The sequence below is a fragment of the Neoarius graeffei genome, chromosome 11 (genome assembly GCF_027579695.1).
Source record: "Neoarius graeffei isolate fNeoGra1 chromosome 11, fNeoGra1.pri, whole genome shotgun sequence".
NCBI lineage: Eukaryota > Metazoa > Chordata > Actinopteri > Siluriformes > Ariidae > Neoarius > Neoarius graeffei.
In genome coordinates this window covers 74520158-74544940 of record NC_083579.1, presented here as the reverse complement: position 1 = coordinate 74544940, position 24783 = coordinate 74520158, and the positions used below count along the sequence as shown (strand labels likewise).

The 24783-nt window shown below is 41.3% G+C and overlaps 1 protein-coding gene across 3 annotated transcripts in view; it reads right to left on the bottom strand.

Annotated features, from left to right (window-relative positions):
- Positions 1–24783, bottom strand: part of daam2 (dishevelled associated activator of morphogenesis 2) — a 300252-nt gene that overhangs the window by 9141 nt on the left and 266328 nt on the right. For all 3 annotated transcript variants that reach the window (XM_060934710.1, XM_060934712.1, XM_060934711.1), the window contains 4 exons: positions 22471–22639; positions 19483–19590; positions 15564–15624; positions 12331–12462 (listed from right to left, as the gene is read on the bottom strand). In XM_060934710.1, the coding sequence (XP_060790693.1) occupies positions 12331–12462; positions 15564–15624; positions 19483–19590; positions 22471–22639 (470 nt within the window). The remainder of the gene's footprint in view (positions 1–12330; positions 12463–15563; positions 15625–19482; positions 19591–22470; positions 22640–24783) is intronic.

The window sequence follows — 24783 nt, the reverse complement described above, 5'->3', positions numbered from 1 at the left end:
TGAGCTCACGCTGGCCCAGAAGGAACGATCTAAAGTGGGCCATCTTGCACGATAAATGTTGCAAGCTATATATAGACGCTATATCCACCCTAGGAATACCAACCTGTTTTGCCAGAAAGAATCCAAAATGGCGAGGAGTTAACCGAGAAGAAGCAATTTTTGTTGAACTGCTTAAGGCATGAAGGCTTAATTAGTCCATAACTTCATTAATAATTGTAATTAAGCAAATCTGGGTAGAAGCGATAATGCACCCCAGGCAGACCGACCTTCCTGACAAAAAGAGTAAAAATTTGTGAAGAATTCAGAGAGCAACGATTTTTGTGAAATGTAGACGACGCCAGACAACACAGGATGGTACAAGCTCATCGCCTGGATAAGCTAATAACGTTTAAAAGTGTTTCTAGACCTGTAATCATCATCTCATCTCATTTCATTATCTCTAGCCGCTTTATCCTTCTACAGGGTCGCAGGCAAGCTGGAGCCTATCCCAGCTGACTACGGGCGAAAGGCGGGGTACACCCTGGACAAGTCGCCAGGTCATCACAGGGCTGACACATAGACAACCATTCACACTCACATTCACACCTACGGTCAATTTAGAGTCACCAGTTAACCTAACCTGCATGTCTTTGGACTGTGGGGGAAACCGGAGCACCCGGAGGAAACCCACGCGGACACGGGGAGAACATGCAAACTCCGCACAGAAAGGCCCTCGCCGGCCACGGGGCTCGAACCCGGACCTTCTTGCTGTGAGGCGACAGCGCTAACCACTACACCACCGTGCCGCCCGGAGGGAAAAATAAATAAATAAATAAATTTTAAAAACGTGACGTAAAAGATCGCCATGCACTGGTTTCTGTTTACATTTTTCTGGCCTGGAAATTAACTCCACCCACAGCTGGAACGGAGCTGGTCAGCTCGGTGACATTTCATTAAGAGGCAACTGATCATTTTCACAGACTGGGTGGAACTGTTTGGTTGTGGGGAAGGAAAGGAAAGGCTTGGCAATATTTACCTCGCCCAGGACGGAGTCCACCAGGGGGCGAGGTATTGTTTTCAGTCAGGTTTCTTCTTTTGTTTATGTTACGGGAAAATGGCTGGGCCAATCGTCATGAAACTTTCAGGATAGGTGGTCATTGGTCTCAAATAGAACCGCCAAAATTTGGGAGGTCATCCGGTCAAGGTTTTTGTGGCTACTGCCTCATATAGAGGTGGTAGCCATTATGTCATCGTGCTGAAAGAATACAAGAGTGTAACAATCACGCAGTACGGTGTGTTTTGACTGGCTGAGAGCAGCAGAGAATCAGAACCATGTTTATTGGCCGAGTATGTTCACACACGAGGTCAAAATTGCTTTTTCGTGATATCTTCCTTCATATTCATCATAAGCGTTACCAGGCGAGGTTTGTTTTGCTTGGCAACACTTGTTTCAATTACAATCAATTTTTTTAAACCAATGTAGGCTGAATTTTTTAACTGGATTTCACAACCAGCTCCCACCGAGCTTTCCCTATATCTAGAGAATATCCCTTATATTTTCAACACATTACATCGCTACCTCTGATGCCACTTCGAACACGTTCATAAGTTTACTTACAGTACAGATTTCAAATGCACAGAACTTGCTGAACTGAACACTCGGTACAAAATGTGTACTGCTCTCTCTCCCCATCTCTCTCTCTGTCGAGTTCCATGTCGATCCTGAGACGCCAGTGATGTTGACGTCTTCTGCTCCTCGGACCTGCCTGATCCATCCTGATGCCCTACTTCTGGTTGGAGTCTCATCACATCACTCCTGTGAAACATGGCCCCATATGGACAGTCAAAAGTCACACTTGGTAGATGCTCTGGACCCTTACAGTAATACATTTATGGCTGAGGACTACAGTTGCCATGAACAGTTTATAACTTCAGCAAAATGGACCTCATGCTAAAACTAGAAGGATTTTCCTGCTTACAGTTATACTTTGTGACTATATAAATCATTTGCTTCTATAACAGTGTTCTATTATCACCCAAATGAGGATGGGCACCCTTTTGAGTCTGGTTCCTCTCGAGGTTTCTTCCTCATGTCATTTGAAGGAGTTTTTCCTTTCTACCGTCACCACAGGCCTGCTCATTGGGGATAGATTCGGGATAAAATCAGCTCATGTTTAAAGTCTTTATTTTTCTGTAAAGCTGCTTTGCGACAATGTCTGTTGTTAAACGCGCTATACAAATAAATTTAACTTAAAACGATATTTTGGCTACGCAGCACTGCACACTGCTGTGATAGTTACCATAAAGATTTTTTTTTATTATAGTTTATTATACAGTGAAGACTATAGGTGGTTGTACTGTAGTTTTATCAAGTTTATTTGTATAGTGCATTTAACAACTTTGTCACAAAGCTTTAAAGAAAAAAAAAAAAAAAGACTTTAAACATATGATCTAATTTTATCCCTAATAAATTTATTTATCCCTGATTAGCAAGTCTGTGGTGACGGTGGCAAGGAAAAACTTCATAAGATGACATGAAGAAACCTTGAGAGGAACCCGACTCAAAAGGGAACCCATCCTCATCTGGATGATAACAGATAGCATGATTATAAATAACTTGCTTCTATAGCGGTGTCCGATAGACTCACAAAGTATAACTGTGAAACCGGGAAATTCATGATAGTTTTAGCATCAAGTCTGTTTTGTTGAAGTTATAAACTGTTCATGACCACTAAAGTCTGAAAGTTATCATGATAATTGTAGTCCTTGGTCATCATAGCAAAACTGGGTCCCGAGCCATCTTCCAAGCGTGTCTTTCAACTGTCCATATGGGGACGTCCTCCACAGGAGCGATGTGATGAGACTCCAGCCAGACGTTGGGCATTATTGCATGTCTGTTTATGGTGACTTAAATTCAATTGAAGATCAAACAGCTGCCTACTCCCGGTTTGGCCTCACCGTGAACATCGCCCAACCTCCACCCAGAGCTGATCCACCAGACAGCAACATCTCCGTCGTGGGAAACAACATCGAGTGCATGGAGCGCTTCCCGTACCTTGATAGTTTTCTCTCTGTCCAGTGCACTTCAACCAAGGACGTAGAGAACAGGCTCCAGGTAGCACATCTTGCGTTTGGGAGACTCAGGTGTTCAAGAATAAGGACCTCAGCCATCGAACCAAACTGATGGTCTACAATGCTGTTTTGGTCTCGACCCTCCTTTATGGATGCGAAATGTGGACCCTCTACCGCCGAGACCTGAAGAAGCTCAGCGCCATCCTCAACATCAGCTGGGTGGACATCACCACCAACATCACAGTCCTCGAAAGAGCCAGGGCAACCAGTATAGGAGCGATAATCATGAAACACCATCTTTGGTGGGTAGGTCACGCTGCCTGCATGGACGAAACAAGACTCCCGAGGAGAATCCTCTTTGGCGAGCTGAGCACAGGGAAACACCCCAGGGCCACCCCATGCTACGCTACAAAGACCAGCTGAAGCAGACCCTCAAGGCAACCAACATAGACCCTGAGATCTGGGAGGAAGCAGCTACAGTGTACCGAGTGGCGAAACACCATCCGTACAGGAACGGAACTCTTTGAAGCAAACAGAAGAATGAATTTGGAAACCAAGCGACAGCGCAGAAAAGAGAAAGAGGCACAACCCCAACCACCACCAACCTTTCAGTGCCACCAGTGCCCCCAGGTTTTCAGGCTCACCAGATGTGACTGGAAGGAACGAAATACTCTGATATGAGGAATCGCGGACCGACCGACCTTATGGTGATTTAAATTCGATTGTAGATCAAGCAGAACAGATGCTTTAGGATTGAACCTTAGGTGACAAGAAAACAGAGTTGAGAGATCCGCTCATCTCAATACCAAAACACTACGTTTCACAAGAACAAGTTAACTTGTGATTTCTGACTGCTCAGGCTGTCCATCGCTCAAATAAGCCAGTGCAGCAAGTAGTACACTCTAAGAAGAAACCTTTGTCACATGCACACTTCAAGCACAGCGAGATTCATCCTCTGCATTTAACCCATCTGAAGCAGTGAACACACGCACCCAGAGCAGTGGGCAGCCACACTACAGCGCCCGGGGAGCAGTCAGGGGTTAGATACCTTGCTCAAGGGCACTTCAGCCCAAGGCCGCCCCACGTTAACGTAACTGCATGTCTTTGGACTGTAGGGGAAACCCGAGCACCCAGAGGAAACCCACGCTGACACGGGGAGAACATGCAAACTCCACACAGAAAGGCCCTCGCCGGCCGCTGGGCTCAAACCCAGAACCTTCTTGCTGTGAGGCGACCGTGCTAACCAACAGCTCCAATGCAGGAACGATAGGATATTAGGGTCCAAGCACAAGAGAGAATTCATTGTGTGGCTCTGGCCCAGCAAAAATAACAACCCCCTTCCTGGTCATGGCTGATTCGGTGCAATCGAGCAACACTGGAACTCCAAAAAGCAAGGCTACGATATTTTACAGTTACAGCAATGTAGAAATGGATGGAGTGAAAAATTGTGCACCAGGTTAGAGCATCCTCCCTGTCGATGTAGTGCCACATCATTCGCCTGATTATCTGTGCACCGAGTGAGCCATATCAATCTCAACTCCAACCGTTAACAGTGCATACTAACAAGAAAGGGCTTCATTGCTCCTGTGTGCATGATGGATGAGGTTACGCCTCATTAGACTACCATATGTCTTCTCTTATCACTACCACCTGTCCACTGATTACTGCCAGAGAGAGAGAGGGAGAGAAAGAATGGATGAAGGAATATTCTGGGCTTCAACAGCACTTAGAAATCTCTTCGTTACACAACTAAATCCATTTAAAAAACAACAAAAAAACCTAGAACTGAGTAAACTCACTAGAGAATACCCCCCCGCTTGCAAAAAACCAAAAATTTGCCAACTGGAACTGTGTGTGAACTTAAAACATGATACCTCTGCAACACCATGATTCAAATTCCCATTAATCATTCATCTCAATAATATATGGGGTCTAAATCCCGTCTCGTCTCGTCTTCTTCCGCTTATCCGGGACCGGGTCGCGGAGGCAGCAGTCTAAGCATGGAAGCCCAAACTTCCCTTTCCCCCAGACACCTTGGCCAGCTCCTCGGGAAGAACACCGAGGCGTTCCCAGGCCAGCCGAGAGACATAGTCCCTCCAGCGTGTCCTGGGTCTTCCCCGGGGCCTCCTCCCGGGGGGACATGCCTGGAACACCTCCCCAGGGAGGCGTCCAGGAGGCATCCGAAAAAGATGCCTGAGCCACCTCAGCTGATTCCTCTCGATGTGGAGGAGCAGCGGCTCTACTCCGAGCTCCTCCCGAGTGACTGTGCTTCTCACCCTATCTCTAAGGGAGCACCCAGCCACCCTGCGAAGGAAACTCATTTCGGCTGCTTGTATCCGCGATCTTGTTCTTTCTGTCATTACCCAAAGCTCATGACCATAGACTAAATCCATTTGGGACAATTTCATGGAGTGGAACACCAGCCACATCACCAGATAATGACATACGTAAGAAAACAAGTATCTTTAAGACCTTCGTTCGGGATTTTTTTTTTTTTTTACATGCACATCTTCAGGTGTCCTGCAACCAACTGTGTAAAGTTTCATCAAAATCCAACAAACTGTTTAGGAGGAGTTGTGCTTACAAGACACATGGACAGACGGATGGACAGGGTTGATTCCTATAGACACCCGACAACCCCCCCAAACTTTGTTTGCAAGGGCTATAAAAAGAAAGAAATGACCCAGTCTACATCCAACAAGGCCTTGCTCTTTAGGTCTTTGGGGCTGGTTTGGGAGTACCATGGTGTTAAGTTAAAATAAGACCTTCCTTTAGATACAATTTCTGTTCTAAAAGCGTAAATCCATTTTAAGGTCAGACTTCTGTGATTGCCAAGAGCATCCCAAATCCACAGTAGATTTACACCATTTATCCAAACTCGCGCTGGCTTCCTTCCCACTGGGAGTTTGGCAATGTTCTCTGGATCCTGACTGGATGAAATACTGAGCTCTATATAAAACCCGGAGAGCTCAGAGCCTGTCCCCTGCTGTAGAGACGAGTGAAGCCATCTGGCCGCCATCTTACCGCTCACATCGCGTGTATTTGGCTCGTGTGTTTAAACCATCGTATCCAATCAAACTTGCCCCAAGAAAACTCTCCCCTGACTCCCCCCTTCATTATTTTCTCAACATTACCCACACACCTTTATAGCGTTCCCTTTCACTGTTATTTTTTTTCCCTTTTCCAGCCAAACACTTCGATGACCAGATGACTGGACCCGACCTGACCCGACCCACACTCCGCAAGCAGTTAACAAAGCTCATCTTGCATAGGCATGAATGAAACCATTCTCCAGTGCATACATCATTCGTAATTCTGATAAAAGTTACATTTGTCTGTCACATTGTTTGCAAAGTTGTATTTCTCATTGCATTTGTTGACCACGTTAAAGGTTACACCCCCGTTTGCTAAAAACATGGCGTGGTCTTAAAAAGAAAAGGCATCAAAACTGAATCGTTGGTGTCAAAAATGACAGTGAATTATGTGACCAGTAAATACTGGTAAGACATGACTGTGAGAATGACGTGAAAATTGCAAATAACATGAAAAAATCATCCTATTTCAATAACTGTCCTAAATAGAAAGGAAGTATTCTACAGCCTGTGTTGGCACCATAAATAAATAAATAGAAAGGAAGAATATACAAAAAAGAGAGACACTGTATACGAGAAAAACTGAAATCTCCGTAAAAATAATTATAGTAGAGCGGCAGCTACAATTAGACAGTCCATAATTAGACGCCTTTTCAGATTTACCAATAAAATACAATTTTATAAAAAGGTGCGTTTCAGTTCCAACAGTTATTATTGGTTAATTAAATCACCAGAAGACCCGCCCTCACCCTTTGATCTTGTCGTCTGATGACAGCTCGTTACCGGAGATGGAATTTTTTTAGCACGATCAGCAATTTGAGAAAAACCCGGACGTTATCATCGCAGGTAAGGATGGTGGAAAGATCATGGACATGATTTTACTGATCAAATTCACCGATATTTCATGATTGTCTCGTCGAAACCAATTTGTTTCTTACTCTTTCATTTGACAGCCGCCATTTTGTATCTAAACGTGCGTTTGAGAAGTCACATGCATGAGGTGTCGATAATAGTGATCACATTCACTGGTGTCCACCATTATTGACACCCTGTGGGATTAAATGACATTTACAACTGTTATGGATCGATCTTTGTGTAACATTGTTGAAGTAGATGAAGTATTTTTAAAAAAATAAAAGTGCTGTGATTTATATTAATTTTTTTCTGATTCATAACAGAATGGAATGTTTAGAGAGTATCTGGAATCCAATTGCAATAAATAGAATTAGACCAGAATTAAATTCCTAACATATTAAAAAAAAAAAATTACATTCTTGAAATATTCAGATTTTTCTCTTCCATTCTGAAATTTTTTTTTTTTTTGCAGTTTGTTGTAAATATCTACCACATATTACGATATCAGTAGACATTTTATATTTTGGTTCGAGGAATGACGACATGCGACCTTTGACCTCATGTGGTTACAATGTCAATTGCCTGTTGACATTTTTGTAAACTACAAAACTAGAAATTAATACAAACAACAACAACAACGAATGATTAACAAAATGTGATCTATGAAAATACTCAGTGGAACAAAGATTTTCTGACGCAGGTTCAACATTATCAGTTCATTTGTTTACAAACATTAGAATTACTTCCTCATTTATGTAAAAACACCGACATCCATATCTCATCTCATCTCATTATCTGTAGCCGCTTTATCCTTCTACAGGGTCGCAGGCAAGCTGGAGCCTATCCCAGCTGACTACGGGCGAAAGGCGGGGTACACCCTGGACAAGTCGCCAGGTCATCACAGGGCTGACACATAGACACAGACAACCATTCACACTCACATTCACACCTACGCTCAATTTAGAGTCACCAGTTAACCTAACCTGCATGTCTTTGGACTGTGGGGGAAACCGGAGCACCCGGAGAAAACCCACGCGGACACGGGGAGAACATGCAAACTCCGCACAGAAAGGCCCTCGCCGGCCACGGGGCTCGAACCCGGACCTTCTTGCTGTGAGGCGACAGCGCTAACCACTACACCACCATGCCGCCACCGACATTCATATATTTATATAAAAGATATTTTTTACTAAATAAAAACTGTTTTGTCAACTTAATACCACATACCGATTATTTTTTTAATAAATAATCATCTGGGTGTCGATAACTGTGGAATGGTGTTGAATAACTGTGGACAAAGGTGTCGATGATTGTGGAACGGTGTCACGTGATCTGATACGCTAAGTAATCGGGAATCAACTTTTTTTTTTTCCCCAGTGGAAGTTTGAGTTATTATTCATGCACAATTTACGTATTGAAAGTCTTTTCTACTTTTGCAACGGCCAAAAGATTGTTCAGGTGCCGAGAATTGTAGCTGCCGCTCTAGTAAAAGAGACGTTCGAGGAAAAAAAAAAAAAAACAACAGTGAAGGGGAGCATTATAAAGATATGGAAGGAATGGGGGTAAATTTGAGAAAATAAGAGGGGGGGAAAATAATCAGGAGATAGTTTTCTTGGGGCAAGTTTGATCAGATAAGACAGTTTAACACAAAGCCAAATACACGTAAGATGGCGGCAAGACGGCTTCACTCTGACGAGCCGATAAGCTCTTCAGGTTTTATATACAGTAGGAGCTCAGTGGTATGAAACAGCAATGCAGTAGAAAGTTAGCGGTTCAGTTTCCTGCAGAAGGAAAAACACAGACTTCGATCCTGCTTTAAAAGGAAAGGTGCATTTAAGATCAAGACAGTCAGCGCGTTTACATGCACATCCAAATCGAACTACTGTCGGTAATCGAGCTAAGGGTCCCAGCAGGGGTGCCAGAGAAATCCAATCCTACATGCACACAAGGAAATCGAGCTATTGTGTGAGGTACATTGTGCACCCGAGCCACAGGTGGCGCTACACGCCCCATCGTGTTGGTACACTTCCGGTTGTCGTCATGAAGAAGAGCTATTCAAGAGTGTAAACAAAGTTATCAGTTCCGTGTTCACAAGAAGAACGACGACGAGGACAGCAACATCGATATATATATATATTCATTCAACTCCTTAAGCTGAATGAGCATGAACTCTATCTCCTCATTGCTCCAGAAGTGCACGTTTCTACTACTGTTGTCATGCCGACCGAGGCTGTTGTGTTTTCCGCTTGTGGTCTCGTCACTCGTCACTTCCGGAAGGGGCAGTGCTGAAGTAAGTAGCTCGACTACGTTAAGGTTTAAGGTTTGTGGAACAGCGTCACGTGATCTGATACGCTAAGTAATCGGGAATCAACTTTTTTTTTCCCCAGTGGAAGTTTGAGTTATTATTCATGCACAATTTACGTATTGAAAGTCTTTTCTACTTTTGCAACGGCCAAAAGATTGTTCAGGTGTCGAGAATTGTAGCCGCCGCTCTAGTAAAAGAGCCGTTCGAGGAGAAAGGGGAAAAAACAAACAAACAAACAAACAGTGAAGGGGAGCATTATAAAGATATGGAAGGAATGGGGGTAAATTTGAGAAAATAAGAGGGGGGGAAAATAATCAGGAGATAGTTTTCTTGGGGCAAGTTTGATCAGATAAGACAGTTTAACACAAACAGTTAAAAAAAACAGTTTTTATTTAGTAAAAAATATCTATTATATAAATATATGGATGTCGGTGTTTTAACGTAGGGTTTACATGCACTAAGTAGCTCGGCTACAATCGCATAATCTAGGTCGCGTAGCTCGATTACGAGAAATCCAGTTCGGTTCGATTTCAGCCGAGCGAAGGTGTTTCCATGGCATTTAGAACTTCGATTTCAGTCGAGCTACAGCAGAAATTCGATTTTCTCTATGTGCATGTAAACGCACTGACTGATGCCATGCCAGTATGCAGAGGTCGACAGTAACGAAGTACATTTACTTGAGTACTGTACTTAAGTACACTAAGTATCTGTACTTTGAGTATTTTTTTTTTGGAAACTTATGACTAACTTTTAACATTTGAAAGACAAATATCGTACTTTTCACTCCACTACATTTCTGTTAAGGTCCTCGTTACTTGTTATTATGACGCAGCTTTGAAAGTGACTGTTTTTTTGTTTTCTTTTCAAAAACATGATTGATTTTTCCCCCAGGCGATACTGAGACAGACCATCAGTAATCACTCGGGTCACGTCACGTCCATAGACTGGATAAAATCAAGTTCAGCGATTTCTCAGCAGCGTTATTTAACACGATCAGTTGATGGCGGAATGAAAAGAGGCGGTTCTTCTAGAGAACGCACGCACTCATGGCTTTACCTAGAACCCATGTTTCAGTTTCCTGAAAGGATTAAAGATTCGTTTTGTTTTAAATGTTTGCTTTGTTTGCCGAAAGCGAACCACATCACGGCCTACAAAAACTCACCGTCCAACCTACGGAAGCATATTGACGTATATAAACGTTTTATTCCAAGAGAAAGCTTGCAACGAAGTTGTCTGTGCTTTCAGAGCTGGCGATAATATTGCAAACGTAGCTATGCAGTCTGGTTAGTCACATGACTTTCTATGGATTTGCCCGCCAAGCTGCCATCGCCTTGTCCACGGCTAACGTTAACTCATAGCTAGTTAACTTGGACGCTATTAGTTAGCATGTAAAAATGGAGTCACGCTAACATGAATAACGTTAACTTATCTGAAGTCCTTTCAGAAATATGTTTTAGCATAATCTCGCCAAATCAACAATGTAGAAATCTTTCTTTTCTAGTAGCGTTAGCTACCCAATATGATTTCGAGTTTGAAAAGAGTTTGCTAGCATGTCAGGTGGAGCTTCACTGACTAGCTAGCTTAACGTTAAACCACCATGATGCACAGCATGTGTTCATTTTGTGAATTCACATTTCTGTCTTTGGTAGCGGCGTTAGGTTTTGTAAGCGTTGTGGCAATAATACAACAATGCTTTGACAGAAAATGTACTTTTAATACTTAAGTATTTTTAAAAGCAAGTACTTCAGTACTTTCACTTGAGTAAAAATTTGACTGGACAACTTTCACTTGTATCGGAGTCACATTTAACCAGCGGGATCTGTAGTTTGAAGTAATGAAGTTGGAGACTTTGTCCACCTCTGGCAGTATGGCACAACAAAAGCAAACACTCTTAGAGAAAAGGTAAAGAATCGTGCCTTTGTTCATCACTAAAGTGGGACCCTCCATGATATATAGCTTTACCTTTCCGGTGGGGGGGGTTTGAGGGGACACTAACACCAGTAAGAGCGAGTCTGGCCCCTGGATAAGCTGGAAGGAACAGATTGAGCTGCACAAGTACAGCAGTGCCTTTGTTCCCTTTCTGCAAATCAACTTTCAGGGTCAGCCTTTTCCCCCGTGACGCTGCTCCGAACAGACTTTTCATTTTTACGGTGCTCCTTAAATAAATAATTAGGCAACTGGTGGGTGGATTCACAATGGACGCTATGTGGATAAGTGCTGAGTCTGGCAGCGTGTGGTCAGTCCACGCAGAGAGATTACGCTGACCAACTCGACCCAATCACACTTTGTTAGCAAGAAGAAAAGTGAATTAAAAGATGGCCTTTAGAATACTTTTATTCCCTTAAGACGCAGCGATGCAGCGTAGCATGGCGACTGAGTCTTCGTGCCACGTTTCAAACAAGAGTGCTCTTTCTCTTTCTGCCTCTGCACACAGGGGGAAAAAAAAAAAAGAAAAGAAAAGTAATGCTCTGAAGGACTCGGGCCCAGTCACCAGGCTTCCCCGGGATGTTTAAGTCATCACGCCACACCACACCACACCGGGAAGGGTGCACAAAGACTTCTCTCAGTCTCTCACACTCTCCCTTCCCTTTACGGCTCATGCACAAGCTTGGCAGGACTACGGTCTCTTGTGAGAAGGAGAACGGAAAGAGAGAGTCCATCCTGCAGCTCGCTCTCTTCTCACAAGCAGTGAAAGAAAAGCAGTTGGAAAACACCTCACGTCTTCACAATGACTCTCAAAGCAAGCATAAAGAAAACACTTGCAGAATCAGGGACGAGGGGAGTAAATGCCAAGCCCTCGCTCTCGATTCCTTTCAAATTCCTTTGTGCAATTGCATCTGGCTTACATGAAAGCTGGATAAATATGTTTCCTGGAGCAGAGAGGACAAGTCCGTGGTTTTCTACGATCAGCGTGCAGATACCGTAAGTAGATCGGTGAAAAGCCGAGGTCGAAAGCATTAGATCAGCGGAGATAAAATCCAAGTTGCTCACTGATGATGATTGAGTAGGTAATCAGCTGGAGCTTACCTTCTCCTTTGCCTCGTTCAGCAGATCTTCCAGCTCAGAGAAGCTGAAACTAGCCACCGTGATGAAGTCGCTGACCACGGGGATGAACTTGTCCCCTCGGTCCCGTGGCCGGCTCTGCTGATACTGCAGCTCCTGCAAGTTAACGACAAGGAAAAGTTAGTAAAACAAAAAACAGATCATATTTCCCCTTTCAGTTTTCTATTCTTTCCTGCTAATCGTTTGTTAATAGAGCGCACTGTGGTATCTTCATGCCATGCTCTTAAACCATCCACATGTTCCTGTTTTCAATTTCCATGATTAATGCACATTCTCAGTTCTGAGTCATGGCTTTGCTTGGCCTGGTTCCTCTACATGCCTCTCTCTTAATTGCTTACTGAATATGTCCATAGGCATACATCACTGATAATTGCTTTGCTCTCATTTCGAGCAGTGAGACCACGAGCTGATCCACCTTTCCATTCTGAAACTGTGTAAAAACGAAGAGAAGCAGCACGCTGCAGAGCGAGACTTGTCCGAGTTCTTAGCTGAACAATGCGTCCATTAAGCGATCGACTCCTAACTCGCTGGAACACATTTGCACAAATGGGAGAAACGGTCATCATGACCAGAGACAGCTGCATACACGTGTACAATGAGAGCGCTACTGGCCCGTCAGACAAAATCTTTACTGCTTTCACCATCACAGGCTTTCAGTCAGTTTCAGATGGTTTTAAAAGTACAAAAAAAACCATGATGCAGTTTCTGTTCTCCTGTAAACGGAGTTGATCAGCCGAGGCATGTTTGAGGTCCATTTACTTCTTTATCTTTGTATTGGAGTGTGATTGATTTTAGAGAGAGATAGACAGACATACAGTGGTGCTTGAAAGTTTGTGAACCCTTTAGAATTTTCTGTAGTTCTGCATAAATATGACCTAAAACATCATCAGATTTTCACACAAGTCCTAAAAGTAGATAAAGAGAACCCAGTTAAACAAATGAGACAAAAATATTATACTTGGTCATTTATTTATTGAGGAAAATGATCCAATATGACATATCTGTGAGTGGCAAAAGTATGTGAACCTTTGCTTTCAGTATCTGGTGTGACCCCCTTGTGCAGCAATAACTGCAACTAAACGTTTGCGGTAACTGTTGATCAGTCCTGCACACCGGCTTGGAGGAATTTTAGCCCGTTCCTCCGTACAGAACAGCTTCAACTCTGGGATGTTGGTGGGTTTCCTCACATGAACTGCTCGCTTCAGGTCCTTCCACAACATTTCGATTGGATTAAGGTCAGGACTTTGACTTGGCCATTCCAAAACATTCACTTTATTCTTCTTTAACCATTCTTTGGTAGAACGACTTGTGTGCTTAGGGTCGTTGTCTTGCTGCATGACCCACCTTCTCTCGAGATTCAGTTCATGGACAGATGTCCTGACATTTTCCTTTAGAATTCGCTGGTATAATTCAGAATTCATGGTTCCATCAACGATGGCAAGCCGTCCTGGCCCAGATGCAGCAAAACAGGCCCAAACCATGATACTACCACCACCATGTTTCACAGATGGGATAAAGTTCTTATGCTGGAACGCAGTGTTTTCCTTTCTCCAAACATAACACTTCTCATTTCAACCAAAAAGTTCTATTTTGGTCTCATCTGTCCACAAAACATTTTCCCAATAGCCTTCTGGCTTGTCCATGTGATCTTGAGCAAACTGCAGACGAGCAGCAATGTTCTTTTTGGAGAGCAGTGGCTTTCTCCTTGCAACCCTGCCATGCACATCATTGTTGTTTAGTGTTCTCCTGATGGTGGACTCATGAACAGTAACAATGTGAGAGAGGCCTTCAGTTGCTTAGAAGTTACCCTGGGGTCCTTTGTGACCTCGCCGACTATTACACGCCTTGCTCTTGGAGTGATCTTTGTTGGTTGACCACTCCTGGGGAGGGTAACAATGGTCTTGAATTTCCTCCATTTGTACACAATCTGTCTGACTGTGGATTGGTGGAGTCCAAACTCTTTAGAGATGGTTTTGTAACCTTTTCCAGCCTGATGAGCATCAACAACGCTTTTTCTGAGGTTCTCAAAAATCTCCTTTGTTCGTGCCATGATACACTTCCACAAACATGTACTGTGAAGATCAGACTTTGATAGATCCCTGTTCTTTAAATAAAACAGGGTGCCCACTCACACCTGATTGTCATCCCATTGATTGAAAACACCGGACTCTAATTACACCTTCAAATTAACTGCTAATCCTAGAGGTTCACTTACTTTTGCAACTCACAGATATGTAATATTGGATCATTTTCCTCAATAAATAAATGACCAAGTATAATATTTTTGTCTCATTTGTTTAACTGGGTTCTCTTTATCTACTTTTAGGACTTGTGTGAAAATCTGATGATGTTTTGGGTCATATTTATGCAGAAATATAGAAAATTCTAAAGGGTTCACAAAACTCTCAGTGTCTGTTCCTTGAAGGACACCAAGATAAATAATCTTATCTTTAATTAAACAATTGGTAAAATGTTTCAACCATGTCAAATAAAACTGAATGACATTATGCCAAATATATAATATCGGGCCCCACCTAGGAAACCAGTATAGTGTCTGAAAACTAAAAGCTATACAGAATGTAATTTAATTCCACTCTGAACTTAAATGTGTAGATTTGCATGAAGAAGAACTACTCTATTTTTCCACATATACGTCACAGCACCATGAAATACTTTTCTTCCCATATCCCAGTTTGTTAGGAAGTGAAGAGCGCAGGACCAGCCAGAGAGAAGCAGGGAGGGTTAAGGAGCTCGCTCAAGGGCCCAACAGTGGCAGCTTGGCAGTACTCGGACTTGAACCCCTGACCTTCTGATCAGTAACCCAAAGGCTTAACCATTGGAGCCACCACTACCATTCACTACTATTCATGATAGTTTACAAAACAATTATTTAAAATTGAGGTACATTTCTGTGAAGACTGGGGCATTTTCAGAAAGAGATAGATTTCTAGTGTAAAACTAAAGAAGCAGACATTGGATACGAAATATTTCTTGGCTGATCGATTACTTTCGGGGTAAGTGGAAAATTGTGCAATTTGATTTTTCTCTGAACCGTTCCTTTAATTGGCAGCATTATGTCAAGTCTTAAAGGCTTGGGAGACTTTCATTTTGCTACGACAGAACGCCAGTAAAGTCCCTCTGCATTGTTCATAACAGAAATCCGAATAAGCCACAGGAATGTATAATAGAAGACTCACTGCTTCCAGAGCCTTCAGTCCACTCTTTATACTGTAGACGTCCTTCTCCAGTTCAGCCAGACTGTGCACAGAGCAACAACAAATCAAAGGTCAGCCTCCAGATCAAAAACTTCTCATCATTCATAACTCAATGAATTAGGCACCATCACCAAAGTTCGGTTTATATATAGAAAGGAGTTTAATCCTATTTATGGTTTAATACTCCATCTGACTGGTCACAAGATGTTGATTCGTTTTCTGGAACAGCAGCTCTGACAGTCGCTCCAGGTTATATTAATGTTCTATAGCAGGGCTTTTCAAAGTGTGGGGCGCGCCTCCCCTAGGGGGCGCCAGAGTTCTTCAGGGGGGCGCAACGTGAGGAAAAATAAACCAGAATAAGTTACTATTGCGGACATTTAGCGAACTTCAGCTAGCCTTTGCCAGAGACAAAATGGATCGATTTTTAGTACTTAAAGCTACAGTGAGTGAGGGGACAGAGTCTGGGCCAAGCAAAAAAAGAAGGAAGTATGACCACGATTATTTAAAGTTTGGATTTTCATGGACTGGATCTGAAGATGCTCCACTGCCACAGTGTGTTGTCTGCCAAGAGGTGCTAGCTAACAATGCTATGAGATGTTCAAAACGTGTAAAAAAAAGGATGTTTTAAAAAGCACAGATGTTTAAAATGTGTAAAAAGAGGTTTTAAAAAGCGCAGATGTTTAAAATGTGTAAAAAAGGGGTTTTAAAAAGCACAGATGTTTAAAATGTGTAAAAAAAGTTTAAAAAGCACATGTTTAAAATGTGTAAAAAAAAGAGGTTTAAAAAAAGCACAGATGTTTAAAATCTAAAAAAAGAGGTTTAAAAAAAAGCACAGATGTTTAAAATGTGTAAAAAAAGAGGTTTAAAAAAAAAGCACAGATGTTTAAAATGTGTAAAAAAAAGAGGTTTAAAAAAGCACAGATGTTTAAAATGTGTAAAAAAAGAGGTTTAAAAAAAGCACAGATGTTTAAAATGTGTAAAAAAAGAGGTTTAAAAAAAAGCACAGATGTTTAAAATGTGTAAAAAAAGAGGTTTAAAAAAGCGCACAGATGTTTAAAATGTGTAAAAAAGAGGTTTAAAAAAAGCACAGATGTTTAAAATGTGTAAAAAAGAGGTTTAAAAAAGCACAGATGTTTAAAATGTGTAAAAAAGAGGTTTAAAAAAGCACAGATGTTTAAAATGTGTAAAAAAAAGTTTAAAAAAGCACATGTTTAAAATGTGTAAAAAAAAGGTTTAAAAAAGCACAGATGTTTAAAATGTGTAAAAAAGAGGTTTAAAAAAAGCACAGATGTTTAAAATGTGTAAAAAAAGAGGTTTAAAAAAGCACAGATGTTTAAAATGTGTAAAAAAGAGGTTTAAAAAAGCACAGATGTTTAAAATGTGTAAAAAAGAGGTTTTAAAAAGCACAGATGTTTAAAATGTGTAAAAAAGAGGTTTAAAAAAGCACAGATGTTTAAAATGTGTAAAAAAGAGGTTTAAAAAAGCACAGATGTTTAAAATGTGTAAAAAAGAGGTTTAAAAAAGCACAGATGTTTAAAATGTGTAAAAAAGAGGTTTAAAAAAGCACAGATGTTTAAAATGTGTAAAAAAGAGGTTTAAAAAAGCACAGATGTTTAAAATGTGTAAAAAAAAGAGGTTTAAAAAAAGCACAGATGTTTAAAATGTGTAAAAAAAGAGGTTTAAAAAAGCACAGATGTTTAAAATGTGTAAAAAAGAGGTTTTAAAAAGCACAGATGTTTAAAATGTGTAAAAAAGAGGTTTAAAAAAGCACAGATGTTTAAAATGTGTAAAAAAAGAGGTTTAAAAAAGCACAGATGTTAAAATGTGTAAAAAAAAGTTTAAAAAAAGCACAGATGTTTTAAATGTGTAAAAAAGAGGTTCTAAAAAGCTCATATGTTTTAAATGTGTAAAAAGGACTTTTCAAAAAGCACAGATGTTTAAAATGTGTAAAGGAAAAAAAATAAAAATGTGTACAACAACCATTTTTTTTTTTAAAGACGAATGGAACATTAAGTACAGCAACAACAAAAATTGTAAGGGGGGCGCTGTTGTTTATTTGCTCTCTGAGGGGGGGCTGACTCTCCCACACTTTGAAAACCCCTGTTCTATAGTAACATCTAATTCACAAGGACCTGCACAATGGATACACCACATAAACTATTCATAAACAGATTTTAAAAAGTGTGTTATAGAACGGAGAAAATAAAGGATATTGAACAGTTATTCCACGAAATCGAGTCGTACATGAGCTGATAGCTGACAAGGCGCGTAGCACCAAGTTGTCTATAATCCACGTAGGACGAGATTGAGTGGAATAACTGTTTTATTCTATCCACATTCACTGGATTTTGAGAAATGGAGCATTTTTATTGTTTTTTTTTTTTTCCAAATTCAATAAATAAAAACTTTCATACAAAGCATCCGACAAAATTTCCGCTTAGAACGTAAACAAACCGGTGAAATGACGAGCAATTTGTGAAAAATGCGATAATTCTTGGGATTCTTACAATCAAATATTTTCATTCCATATTTTGTTGCTTTTTATTTTGGGGGTTTGTTTTCGAGTAGAGTTTTTATTTCGTCCTCGGTTGGCTCAGTAACACACCACCATTTTCTTCTTCATTAGGGTATTTTTTGGCCGTTGGCAAACCAACTTAAAAGGTGCATTACTGCCACCGACTGGGCTGGAGTGTGGAACAGGAGCTATCGGGGGGGGGGGACCGATATTCTTTTAGCCATTTCGGTTTCTTTTAAATACTTGATCAAGGTGATCATCTTTAGGGTTTTCTCGGTTTCTGGTTGAGAGTACGCTGTGCGCATTCTGGCTGCTGCTTCTCACCAGAGCTTTTCATTTTATTTTCCCTTTTGTTTCTCTTTTATACGTGTTTGCGTAGTTTGATGTTTGAGTGTTTTGTCCGCCGGTTGTGGTGTAGCTCCGGACCCAGTTTTGGGCGTCGGGTCTTTCCAGGCCTTGGTTTGCCGTGGGTGATGCCTGTGCTCCTTGCTATGGACTGCAGTGAGCTTGCTGCTCTTTTAACATTGGGGTTGTCCAGCGCTCTGTGTGGCGGTGCTTCTATGCTTGGCGCGGTGTTCCGAGTGATGTTGCCCGCTGGCATTGCGTTGGCTGTGCGGGTGGTTTGGACCATACCAGTGCTCTGTGTAGCAGTGCTTCTGTGCTCGCTTTGTGGATCCATGGCATGATGTTCGGAGCGATGTTGCCTGGCGGCATCACGGCGCCTGTGCAGGCGGTATGGGACTCATTTTTGTGCACCTTTTGGTAGGACTGTGGTAGCTACGCCATTGGAATTACATCCTGACCTTTTGGTGGACTCCCCCCCCCAAATAACTGTAAAGCAACTTTGGGTATGAGAAAGGCGCTATATAAATTTAACTGATCATCTCTACTCACAGTATATGAGCTGATATCCTAGTAGTAGAGTAGCCAATCAATCAGAGCACGTGATTGCTTGTATCCAGTGAATGTGGATCGAATAACTGTTGATATGATCAAGTTTTGTGTAAGGAGACATTTGGTATTCATTCAGGAGGTTTTCTGCCACAGGAAAGTCTTCAGGACAGACGAGTTTGTGCTTTCCCATTTCCAAATAATAAAGACAAATCTTTTATTATAACTAGCCTTTCTTGCGGACATTCCACAACTTTAAAAGCAGCTATAAATGGATAAAGAGTAGGCACTATTCTTTAATCATTCCGATGGTATTAGAGGAACGAAACCCTTCTGGATGTGCTGCTATAGGAAAATCAACTTTGGGGTGGTAACTTCATTTCACCACCACATCACTGATTATTTTCCGAGAACAGCATTCCTTGTTGCATTTTATTCTTCACTAACATCTTCCAGAATGAGTGCAGAGTTGCTGAAGTTGAACATGCGACTCACTTGACTTTCGCTGCCTCTGGGATGCTGAGCAGATCCTGCTGGATGCTGAGAGTGTCGGGATAGTTCTTCTCAAAAATCATGATCAGGTAGTGCAACATGGTGATGTTTCTATGAGAGACGAGCATACGGTAAGTGAACACGCCGATCATTCAAATCATTAACACATGGATTCATATGCAAATCATCATCTTTAGTAACCTGAAATATTTTGATACTAGAAGTAGATCGGACTGCACGGTGGTGGAGTGGTTAGCACTCCTGCCTCACAGCAAGAAGGTCCTGGATTTGAACATCTTCACTGACTGGGGTCTTTCTATGTGGCGTTTGCATGTTATATCCTGTGCTTGTGCCAGAGGGGAACCGTCAGGGCCTTCGAGGCCTTCAGAGAAGCCCAAACGTCAGTATTTCAAAATGTTATATTTAATTTATTTCATAGTTTCATTATAATTATTCTCTTTGAATTCAGCCTCATTTTGTATCAACTTTGCTTCAGAAATGAAAGGGTTGCTGTCCTGAAAAGATTAAACTCGAGTTATCCAATGAGATTGTTTTGTTTGTCTCCTCTAGGCTGAGAAGAGTTTAGCTCTGGCTCACTCATTGCTTAGGACTTCCTTGTCAGGACAGAAGGCCATGGCAGTGTGTGTTTATGTAGGAAGTGACAGATGAACTAACCAATCAGATTTTGATTTATAGTGGGAGGGACCAAAATTTATCGCCTTCAGCCTTTTGGATGGCCAGCATGAGCTTAACCGCGAGTCAGCGCTATCAGTGAAGTCACCTTCCAGCCGGTGTAGCGTTCATCAGTAGTGTTAGCCAATGCTAATAAAGCGGTCAAGCCAGTGCTATCTATTGAGAGCGAGTAGCACAGGCTAACGACCGAGAAACTAAGATTTCTGTCTCCAGACTCTTCTTCCACGCTGCACGCTTGCTACAGTATTTTTCACTCAGACTTTATTATTTTCTCTGTGTAATTTACTGAGTTACTTTTAAAATCAAACATCAACACCTACACACAACGGAGCAACCTGCCGCTAATCCCTTATTTTGCCCTGTTTTTTTGGTGTGTCTGGTTAAGGTTTGGCTGAGCTCAAGTCCCAGCTCTAATAGTAACGGTTCACCACTGGCTTGCAGGGGTTTCCTCCCACCGTCCAAAGAGATGAGGATTAGGTTAACTATCTACTCTAATTTGCCCATAGGTGTAAATGTAAGTGTGGATGGTCGTTTGTCTCGGTGTTAGCCTTGCGATAGACTGGCGACCTGCCCAGGATGAACCCCGCCACAACCCTGATGGATTAAATGGTTCCTGTTTTGTGTTTTTGGTACCCTGATCATACTTCTGAACTTGCACATGACCTTTATCAGGGCAAAACCTGTCCCCCCCCCGACTGGTTACCTAGAAGTGTCCAACATCCTTTCCCTTCTCAAACAAATTTGAATATGCAAATGACTTATTATTAAAGGAGAACTGAAGTCATTTTTAAACTTGCTTTATTTCTTAATTAACATGTTATTCAATTACATTTTCAGTTTTAGTAACCTTATATCGTGACTCGTATTGGCAACTAATTGCAATTAAATATTATACTTATCGGCCTATTCGGTTTTTAGCCGTGTTGAATTTAGTTCGTTTGGTCCACGGCAGGCGTCGCTTATCCGCACGATCTTCACGAGACTTGTGTGAGACTTCGAAACGTGAAGTGTCAGCCAGGTGTCAGTGCCGCCATTTTGAAAACTGTTTTCCAAACGAAATATTGCACAAAAACGAGTTTAAATGACGATTACTGCCGACTTTTTTCAAACTTTCCTGATTGCTATCAAAACAAACACAACTTCCGGCTTGATTCCATCAGCATTCGAAAGAGGGCGCGCGCGTCTTTTGACAACATTGGCAGATGTTAGTCACTTTGATTTCCGCTGTATGTTTTGCTTCCGTCCTACGATGTCTCGCACAGGTCTCAGCGAATCTCGTTTACGGCCATTGCTTTGACATACGGACTGATATATTACAGAGCATATTTCAAACACTCAGAACTTGCGATAGCAGCGATAAAATAGTGATCAAAAATGCATTCCGATATTTAATAAAATGAGATAAATAGAATTTTGATAATAAAAATTGCCTTCAGTTCTCCTTTAAAACAATTATTAACGAGTACATTTGCATGTAAATTGTTTCGGGACTACAAAGAAAAAAAAAATCAACAATTTAGTCAACACATTTATTTATGCACTTAAGTAACCTGATTTAAAAAAAAAAAAGTCTCGGTCTTTGAGTCATAAAATAATTGGATTTTCTTGAAAAAAAACAAACAAAAAAAAACCTGAGAACATGCTCGTGAATTCACTAATTAAGATGGATAGGATATAAAACTTCTGTAGTATTGCTAACATCGAGTCACTTTAGTGGTAAATATCGATTTGGGAGTTTTTTTTTTTTAATAGTAATTTGGATAACTAGATAGAGACTGCGATTAAAGTCATAGTAATTTGCACTAGCTGTTACAAACCGGGCTGTCTGGTCACCATACCCTATAGATCCGGAACAGTGAGAGAGCTCGATCGAGAATGACGCTTGGTGAGGGAAAAAAAGCCAGTTTTTCATGGATCATTCTGGATCGGCGATCCAGATCAGCACCAAAAGTCATAGCAACTTAATTCAGCCCAGGGGTATTTGGTGATGATTGGTTGAAAACTGAGGGAGAAATAGCATCCTAAAAAAACATTAGGATAATAATAATAATAATAATGTAGAAAAACTAAAAATATCTTAAAAAGGTGTAAATACTAAGCGCCAGCCATCTTTAACCTATTATACGTACAGTACGTTGTTTACATGACCACTTGATTAATCTGGTAACTGCACTTAAGAATGCCATGAATATCCGAGTAGATTCAGAAACACCATATTACTCATGGGCCAATTCCACCCAACCACAGCATTCCATAGTGCAGCACTCGCTCAAATCACAAATCAGCTGCAGCACTGACCTGTCTATGCTCGACTTGGTGTCTACAATCTTGTTCAGGCTGGACACCTTGAAGCCATATGCATTCCCTCTCTGGCCTTTATTCAGGAAGTTCCCAAAGGCCAGAACCACCTCCAAAATCTGAGTCAGACGTTTACTCCTCATCACCTCACGGGACGCACACAAAATAGCTGAGGAGAGAGCAGACGGGGGGAAAATGAAGATATCAGACATTGGACATGCAGTTAAAAGAGTGTGGGATAATAATTATACAGAATTATGAGCAATTAAACAATATTAACATTATCAGGTTATGATAAGTAAGGAATAAAACGCTAAGAGGTATGCCGTCATTGGAAAATAATCCAAGATGTGGGTGATCACCACAAAAGCAAGTCTCCCCAGGTGTTTTACTCATCTTATGACAATACAAATATGCCAATTACATTTTTATTTATTTATTAAGGAAAAAACATGTAGTACTTTTTATCTGTTTATAGTTACATTTAATGTTGTGGAATGTCTGTGATACAAGTAGACAATATATTTAACGGTTATTCCACGAAATCGACTCGTACATGAGCTGATAGCCAACAAGGCACATAGAGCCGAGTTGACTATAAGCCGTGTACGACGAGATTGAGTGGAATAACTGTTTTATTCTATCCACATTCACTGGATTTTGAGAAACGCAGCATTTTTATTGTTTGCAAATTTGATAAAAGAAAAAACTAAAAACCAAACCCTTATACAAAACGCCCAACAAAATAATTTCCGCTTCGAATGTTTAAAAAAAAAACAAAAAAAAACCAAACAAACAAACAACAACAAAAAAAAAACCCCCCGGCAAAATGACGGGAGCAATTTGTGAAAAATCCTAGAATAATTCTTGAAAAATAAAAGATACCAACAAACACTTTTATTCCATACTTTGTTGCTTTTTTGTATTTTCGGGGGTTTTGTTTTCAAGTAGTGTTTTTATTTCACCCTCTGTTGGTTCAGCAAAATGCTCCACCATTTTGTTTTTCTCTACTTACGGTATAGAGAGCGTGCACGTGACGTCACGAGGTCACGTGATATTTGTTTATCTGCCATCTTGGACGGCATGGCCGCACACAGAACTTAGACGAACCCGTTCTAATTATCAAGTGTGTGGGAGTAGATCTTTCGAGAATGGTTGGTTATATCTTGTTCAGCATTTGGTTGTACCAATAGACAGGGCCAAAAGGAGGGCCTGTCATTTTATAGATTCCCCGCAGACGAGGAGAGACGCGCAAAATGGGTGTCCGCTGTGCGAAGAGAAAACTGGTAGCCCAGTTCTACCAGTCGAATGTGTAGTGAACACTTCATATCAGGTAGGTGTAATCTTCTAATTCAGTACTCCTAGTACATCTGTTAAGTTGATTTTCGGATTGAATGATAACTGCATACTTAGAAACTAGACAGTACAGCGTTTGTGGCCGTCAGTCCGCTTGATCTCTAACGTTTAAAATGGCTATGCCTAGCCCTACTACCCTGGCCTAGTCTATGACAATGTTTTATCTTTTTGGCTCATATATGCCTTTGAAAGGCCAATCCATAGTAGGGATGGCGAAAACTAAAAAAAAAATCTTGACCGACCACCGAGCCTCATTAGCCGGTTAAAGTCGGTTAACCTATGAGTTTAAACAGGGATGCAAACGGTGGATGCCGCCTTTTTCACGGCTGAATCGTGCAGATCCGATTTTTTTTTTTTAGGGGGGGGCGTTGGAGTGTCTGAATAATTTCATCAGAGTAAATTCTGTATTAAAATTACTAAATAAGCAAATGCCGTTACAGTCCATGAAACATAGGAAGTATGAGAAGAAAACAGTAAATCAGAAAGCTGCGCACGTTTTCGCGGAAGCTGCGCAAATGTGCGCAGCTTTCTGATTTACTGTTTTCTTCTCATACTTCCTATGTTTCATGTCCCCTTTGTATGTATGTAAACATACATATTTACAACCCTGTCATTATCTGGAACTGAGTTTAGATTTCGAACATTCCTACGATAAAACGTCCTGCATAGTCTCTTTATGATAAACGTCTTAATGCCACTTACCCGTGAGGTTATCAAGTAGACTTCCTTCCAGAGGTATAGTTGGGATACCCATCCCACAACAAAATATTTATAAGCTTCCAGACTCTTGTAAGCTTTGAGGGCTTTGCCAGTGTAACACGATTCACGATTAACGAGAAAATTGTAAATGTCGTGGTAGGCCAGATTGGGCAAATCGCCGGCACCGCAGCTCCGAATTTCCCTGAACAAGGATTGCGGGAAGTTGTACGGATCTGCAGTCCCCAACCTGGAACACTT